At 63.9% G+C, this 7,528-nt stretch overlaps 1 protein-coding gene across 1 annotated transcript; it reads left to right on the plus strand.

The window, feature by feature from the left end:
- The first annotated feature begins 366 nt into the window (after positions 1-366).
- Positions 367-2,030, plus strand: PSCA (prostate stem cell antigen). Its single transcript, XM_004387370.1, has 3 exons — positions 367-418; positions 944-1,051; positions 1,819-2,030. The coding sequence occupies exons 1-3, from the start codon at positions 367-369 to the stop codon at positions 2,028-2,030; spliced, it is 372 nt and encodes a 123-aa protein (XP_004387427.1).
- Positions 2,031-7,528: the final 5,498 nt, after the last annotated feature.

A 7,528-nucleotide genomic window follows, 5' to 3' on the forward strand; every position in this document is an offset into this window, starting at 1 on the left:
CGGGTTGCCCTCAGGCACGGGGTACATGCTTGACCCTGGGAGGCAGTCCCTCATGCTGGTGGTGTGAGGGCCTTCCAGTCCTGGCCCTAGGGGTGACTGAGAAATGGCCCAGTGGTGCCTGAGGACGACATCCGGCATCCAGGGAGGGGCCCCGCCCTGGGCGGGCTCTGCTTGGATGAGGTGGAAAGAAGGACAAAGGGAGGGGGAGGGCGAAGCCGGCCGCTAGGCGAGCTGGGATCTGCCCAGCTGCAGCGCCCACTAGCCTGGGGACCTGTCAGTCTGGCCCTTGGGCAGCGGAGTGCCCACCCTGCCAGCTGCAGCTGTATAAAGTCACCAGAGGCAGCTCCGTGCTGCCCACCTGTGACCATGAAGGCTGTCCTCCTGGCCCTGGTGGCCGCGGGCCTGGTGCTCCAGCCAGGTGAGGCCCCGCTGCTGGCCATGGGGCCTGGGCAGAGGGGCAGGACTGGGGGACATGAAGGAGGGCTGGAGGGAGACTCAGAGAGAAGAGGGAGCCTAGAAGGGCAGCTGGGGGAGAGGAAGGGTGGGGAACGCCAGAAGAGGAGGGAGAAAGGGGGGAAGCAGCAGAGGGAGGGGCTCCGGTCCCAGCCCATCCACCCTGCGTAGCACTTCCGTGGCCCCCAGAACACAGCAACAGCTCCTGCTATGGTTTGTCCCTGCTGCTGTCTCCACCGCCCGGCAGGCTCGGAGGGCAGGGCAGCCTTGTCTCCTTCACCGTGTGGCTCAGGGCCCGACTCGTGGAGGGGGCAGACAGACAGATGGGTGGACAGAGATGCTGCCAAATGCACAGGGAGCCTGCGGATGGGCAGTGCACCCAGGGAGGAGGAGGAAGGAGGTGGGACTCGGCCCGGAGAGGCTGAGCCATGAGGCTGGCGGGGTGGGAGGGCAGTGGGCAGCTCTGAGCACCCTGCTTGCCCGCCCCCAGGCTCTGCCCTGCAGTGCTACTCCTGTAAGGACAAGGCCAGCAACGCAGACTGCCAGCACGTACAGAACTGCACCAGCACCGAGACCGAGTGCTACACGGAGCACATCCGTGAGTGGCCTTGCCCTGAGCCACCCGGGGTGGGCGTGGCCCTGCCCTGCTCTGCACCATCCCCTTAGACCCCCTGTACCTTCTTCCATTGGTAGGGTCTCAGAGAACATGGGTTTAATCTCTGCTACTTAACCATTCATCCTTCTGTCCATCTGTCCACTTGTCCATCTGTACACACATAGATATATGTGCTCAGCTTTCCATCCATCATCCATCTATCCATCCATCCAACCATTCCTCATCTATCCACTATCCGTTTATTTCTCAACTTGCCTACCTATTCATCCATCCATCCATCTATCCACCCCACACCCATTCCCCCACCCACCCATTCCCCCATCCATCCATCCACCCCACACCCATTCCCCCATCCACTCATCCATTCATTCCTCAACCCACCCACCCATCCCTCACCCGTTTCTCCATCCATCCATTCACCCATCCACCCACCCATCCATCCACCCATCCATCCACCCACCCATCCATCCATCCATCCACCCACCCATGTCCATCCACCCACCCACCCCTCCCTGGCCCCTGCGTTCACTCATTCATGAAGCATTTCCTGGTGCCCAGTGGGGGTCTGGCTCCAGCTCTGGCCACTTGGACGTGAATAAGACCAGCCCTGCCCTCACACTGCTCAGAGTCTTGAGGCTGACCCAGGACGACTCTAATGGGGGGAGTTTTAGTTGAGGGGAACAGGAGAAGGGCCGGGCAGCCGGGTATCCAGGATCGGTCCCAGCCCCAGGGTCCCTGTGCTCTGCCAGGTGCTATTGGCCTGACCGTCATCAGCAAGGGCTGCAGCTCGCACTGTGTGGAGGACTCACAGGACTACCTTGTGGGCAAGAAGAACGTCACATGCTGCTCCACCGACCTGTGCAACATCAGCGGGGCACACGCCCTGCAGCCAGCTGCGGCCGCCGTGGCGCTGCTCAGCACACTGGCTGGCCTGCTGCTCTGGGGCCCCAGGCAGCTTTAGCTCCGGCTGGGCCTGGCTGCAGCTCACATGGCAGGGCCTCCAGGAGATGCCTTATACCCACCCGGCCCAGCCTGTGTCGCTCCCGCCCTAGAAAATGTGTCTGGCCAGGCACCTCTGCCGCTCCCGGCCCTCCGGGAGGCTCCCTCTAGGACTCCAGCCTCAGCCCTAGCCCCTCCTACACCTTTGCCCCCACTCCCTCCCCTCCCTCAGGGTCTGGGCTGCCCAGTATTCCAGCCACCCTTTCATCCTCAGCTCAGTTGCCTCTTCCTCCAGGAAGCCTTCCGTGCCCATCTCTGTGAGCTGAGCCAGCCTGGCCCACTGGTTCCGCTGGCTCCCCTGCTCCCAGCATGAGGCAGCCTCGAGGGCCCAGCCCAGGCTGGGATGGAATGAACCGAGCAGAACTGGGGCAAGGGGGCTGCAAGGAGATGAGGCTTGAAGGGGGAGGCCAGCCTCCCATCTCCCAGGGGGTTCCTTGGGCAGCAGCCCCAGCACAGCAGACCCTTAATAAATGCCCATGGCTGTGGTTGGAAAGAGCCTCTGCCTTGTGTGCCGCGGGGTCGGGGCCCGGGTCAGGGTCTGGGCCAGGCCCTGTCTGGGGTCTGGGACAAGGTCAGGCTCGAGGTCCAGGCTGGGATCTGGGTCAGGTCCTGCTTGGCCCGCTGTGCCTGGTCCAGGCTGGGCCCCATCTGAGGCTGCGGCTCTGCTCCTGCCTTCGTGGGGTGGGCAGACCAGCCTGGAAGGCAGAGGGCACGTCTCCTGGGACTCTGGCTCTTGCTGTTCAGCCTCAAGCACGCCGCCAAGCCTCTCTGCACCTCACACGTCACCTGTGACCCCTTGGGCTGCCAGGAGGGCTGACCCAAGAATTTACAGGAAGGAGAAGTTGCCGGGCAGGAGTGAGGGGTTGCTGCTACCACCTGAGGCCTCCCTCAGTGTCCGAGTCCTGTTTCTCTGCCTGGACCTAACCCCAGCCCCCGCCCCATTCGCTCAGTGACAGTTATGGTCCAGACTCAGGACACAGCGGTCACCCAGTCCTGACCGGGTTCTTCCTGGCCCCTCCGGCCCCCTGCCCAAGTGTGGAGCTTACAGCATGGTTGAGTCAGGTGAACAGGACAGATACATAAACACATAGCGTGTTAGTGACGGGGGCTCGAAGAAAAATAAAGCCAGGGAGTCCCTCTGCTTTATGAAAATTTGTATTTTGTTGTTTTAAGATTCCAGGTCCACAGTAAAAGATTCAAACTCTGCAGGAGGGTGCCCTGGGACCGGCTGGCTCCCCCCACCTACCCCAGACCCCGCCCCCTCTCTGGGGCACCCCATTACTCCTTCTTAGGGCTTCTTCCGAGGTCATTCTGTGCCACGACAGCACCCCGCGCACACGGAGTCCTGGGGGACGGACTGGGGGGACGCCTGGCCTCCCCACCCCTCCGGGCATGGGGGAGGGCAGCCTGTGTCCTGGGTGGGCTCCCAGGGAACGGCTGCCTGGGCCGCGTTGAGGGAGTCAGGGTGCCACTTTCCAAGACGCAGGGGAGGAACAGGGCTGCCCAGCCATGTAGTGAGCAGTGGCTGAGCCAGGACCAGGTCCGGGACTGAAGCCCTGCGGGGGGAGGTGAGTCTCAGGGAGGCTCCAGGGCCCCAGCAAACCCCGCTTCCCGCCCTAAGTGTGACCCCAGGCGGGCGCCACCCTCTTGAACACTGGGCGGTGCAGGGTAGCGGAGGTCAGACGGAGCTCCCCACACCAGGCCTCAGTGGCCCCGCCCGTCCTCACTGAGGCTCAGGCACGTTCAGCACACACAGCTGGGGTGGCCCCGTTCAGGGTCCAGGGACGGCCTTTGTTTTCTGGGAGGGCACGCAGACCTGGGGCCCCTGGGCAGAACTTGGGGCGGCTGGTGCTTCCAGCTGCACCCTGCTTCCTCCTGAGCCGCCCTGACCCTGGGCACAGGAGGCTGGTGCCCTGCCCTGCCCCATTCAAGCCACAAACAGTTATCGAGCCCCTGATGTGTTCCAGGCACTGTTCCAGGCGCTCGGGACGCAGTGGTTGTCCAGGCCTGGCTGGGTTCTCCCTGGCCCCTCCTGGACCCCTCCGCAGGTGCCAAGATACAGCGTAGTGAGTCAGGTAAACAGGACAGACGCAGACAGATGTAGCACAAGTGACGAGAGCATGAAGAACAAACAGGGGCGAGAGGAAGGGAGAGCCAAAACAGGGGAGCAAGGAAGGGAGAGCCAAAACAGGGGCACAAGGAAGGGAGAGCCAAAACAGGGGAGCAAGGAAGGGAGAGCCAAAACAGGGGCACAAGGAAGGGAGAGCCAAAACAGGGGAGCAAGGAAGGGAGAGCCAAAACAGGGGCACAAGGAAGGGAGAGCCAAAACAGGGGAGCAAGGAAGGGAGAGCCAAAACAGGGGCACAAGGAAGGGAGAGCCAAAACAGGGGTGCAGAAAAGCATGGCCAGGGGCCTCTGAGACCTGAGGGTCCGGGGGAATTGTGGTGGTGATGAGGACAGCCACTCCACAGAGCAGGACTCAGAGCTCACATGTCACCATGGGGGCCACACCCTGGTGGAGGGTCCTCATGTCCCTTGGGTAACATGCCCCAGCCTGCAGGGCCCTGGATGGAGCTCATGGGGAGGGGAGCTGGATGGGCTGTGTGGGTGACCCGAGCCCCAGGCCTCCTCTGACCATGAGCCACCCCAGTGGTGACAGAGGCTCTGGGCTGAGGACGGAGAGCAGCCTGACCTGCACCCCCTTACCCCACAACAGAGCAACAGGCTGGGAAGGGCAGGAGCCTGCCCCAGTCACACACTCGTGGGGGACACCTGGGCCAGGCCAGGCAGTAGGGCCACCCGCAGAAACAGGCCGGCCGGGGCTCTGTAGTTGAGAGGCTCCCCTACTTGCTGACTGGGGCGGGATCTGGACTTGAATCTCCACCCCCTCCCTCTCTTCCCACGGGTCTCATCTTGAAACCACAGGAGGGCTGAGGGTGGCCGGGTCAGCTCCCAGGGGGCAGGAATGAGTACAGCCGCGGAACAGGGCCATGTGCAGCGAGGTTCCCAGTAAGGGAGATGGGGTCAGAGATCAGACTCTGGCTGCTGAGAGGGCCCAGGTGGGGGGGGACAAGGAGAGGGGAGGTCTGGGAAGAGGGGCCTGAACCCTTCTCTGTCTCCTGAGATCTATTTCTGTCCATCAGCTCTCCCCTCACGTGCCGGTCTCTACCCCCCACCCCCCATCTCTCCCTGCCCCCGGCCCCCCAGGTGGAGCGCACACCAGGTGCCTCCCTCCCGTTCCTCAGCCAACCAGCGGTGGACCAGGCTGCAGCCAGCAAGCGCCGAGCAGACAGGACGGAGTTCTGGATCTAGGATGGGGTGGCCCTGGGAGACAGCCCCAAGGAGTCCCTGTCACGTACACGGAGCCCCTCCTCTGCCCGCGCTGCCGCTGCCGCCAAGACCTAGGCGACTAGCCGGCGCTGCGCCAAAGGGTGCGGGCTGGGGGCGGGGCCAGGCTGGGATGGGGGCGGGGTCAGAGGCGGAGCCGAAGGTGGGGGCGGGGCCAGGTGAGCCTGGACCCCTCCTCGCCCGCGACCCGCGCTACCGAACCCAGGCGGCAGCCAAGGGAGCTTAGGCAGCGGGTCAGCCTCTGGACGTGACGCCCTGTGCCACCTCACACACAGGAACCGAGGGGCCCCAGGGCTCCCTAAAGCCCCTCCACCCCGAGAAGTTTAGCGAGTTTGGACACGTCAAGCCCAGGCCGAGGGAGGCTGCGGACTCCTTCCAGCCAATTGCTGTGATCACCCCAAGACGCCCGCGTCGGTTGGGACCCATGCAGCCGGATGGCGGGGGGGGGGAAGGTGCAGATTCCTACAGCGCCCGGTCCTGCTGACCCTGGGGACACGGGGTCAAGGAGGTAAGCAGGCCCTGCCCTCTGGGCCTCAGCGGGAGACAGCCACTCCCTGCTGATCTAATCACACCGGTGTAAAACTGTGGCTGAGACCAGCGCTCAGGAGGGGTCCCCATAGGGAGAGGACCCTGGGGTCTAGCTCGGCCTGGCCTCAAGAAGGGGAAGATGGGAAGGAAAGGTCTTCTGGCAGGGGAAGAGCATGTGAGTCTGGATGTGTGCATGTGCACGTGGGAGGGCTGGATGGCAGAGGCTCAGAAAGAGGCCGGTGCCCAGAAGAATGGGGCTGAGGTCTTGTAAGCTACAGGCTGGCTTCCCCTTCACCAGCGCTCACTGCACCTGAAGGGCTAGGCCTTGGGCCCCTCCCCTGGGGAGGGGATGGGGCATGGTGGGCAAAATTAGTAACCAGGAGACTGCATTCTCTGCATAGTGGCCAAGAGGGCTGGAGGGACATGCCTCAGCCAGTGATTCCATCCTGAAGGAAGGCTGGCTGAGCCATGGTGAGAGGGGAGTTACAGGCACAAGTGTAAGCGACTCAGGGGAAGGCCCTTCTTACAGTCAGGCCTTCTAGGGTAGCTAGAGCTGTCCTGAGAGGGAATGAGCTCCCTGTCCCCAGGGGCGTGCAAGCTGATGCAGGGACTCAGGAGCACCCATATCTTAAACTCTGCCACAGCTGCTGGCCCCAGAAGCCAAGCCGGGCCGAAGCCTCCTCCGTTCAGTGAGACCTCTGCCCAGCCCCAGCGTGTCCCACCCTGGGGGCTGTCCCAGGGAGCTCCTCCTTTGAGAAGGCCTGCCAAGACCCCGGAGCCCTAGCCTGGCCCAGCTGCAGCCGGATGCTAAGAGGCCTCCAGGGCGCGTTCTCTGAGCGCCCCTGACCCTGCAGCATATCCCTCAGGCCAGCTGCCCTTCCCAGCCACGCAGCGACGAGGGACAAGACACCCGAGCGCGAGTGAGTGACGTCCCGCTGGGCCGGCTCTCAAGTGGCTTAAGGCGAGCTACCTTTAACGCCACTGCTGAATCATTAACGTCTGCCCGACTCTGCCCTTCCCCCTCGTCTGGACGTTATTTGCCCCCTGGTCCCCCCTTCAAAAGCGGCTAGGGGGCGGGGTGCTTGAGGAAGAGTTCGGGGGTTATCGGGATCTTTCGGGGGCAGGGGTGCGCGTAGCGGACGGCCAAAAAAAGTGTATGGGGCCAGCTTGTGATGCGCCCCAAGCTGGCCCCGTGCGCATTGGGACCCTCGCCCTGCAGGAGTGGGGAGCCCTGGAGATTCTGGAGTAGGGCAGGGTCGGTTTCCATAGAGACCGCCAGACGCGCCTCTGGGGACAGGGCTGTTCCCATTTCCCTTGCAGAGTTCTGCAGCCTGGGCCAGGGTAGCGCTGGAGCTTCTGCCCCTGTTCACAACAGGAGCCACACCTCCGGGGCGGATCCGAGTCTTCCAGAGCCAGGGAGAGACAAGCGACCGGCTCCCGCCCAGCGGAGGGCCGGGCCCACCCCGCGACCCTGGACGCCCCTGCAGTGCCGGGCGCGGCCGCCAGATGCCGCTGTTGCGCTTGGCCGGCCCACAGAGGCTCCGCCCCGGGAAAGCGCCGGCGGCGCCGGCGTGGGGCGGGGGG

The sequence above is a fragment of the Trichechus manatus genome, unplaced genomic scaffold (genome assembly GCF_000243295.1).
Source record: "Trichechus manatus latirostris isolate Lorelei unplaced genomic scaffold, TriManLat1.0 scaffold00185, whole genome shotgun sequence".
NCBI classification, from domain to species: domain Eukaryota; kingdom Metazoa; phylum Chordata; class Mammalia; order Sirenia; family Trichechidae; genus Trichechus; species Trichechus manatus.

Excerpts from the sequence above, each read along its gene's own strand:
- PSCA (XM_004387370.1), top strand. The coding sequence starts at position 367 with ATGAAGGCTGTCCTCCTGGCCCTGGTGGCCGCGGGCCTGGTGCTCCAG. Across the intron at positions 419-943 it reads GGGCCTGGTGCTCCAGCCAG|GCTCTGCCCTGCAGTGCTAC; the intron begins GTGAGGCCCCGC and ends GCCCGCCCCCAG. Across the intron at positions 1,052-1,818 it reads GTGCTACACGGAGCACATCC|GTGCTATTGGCCTGACCGTC; the intron begins GTGAGTGGCCTT and ends GTGCTCTGCCAG.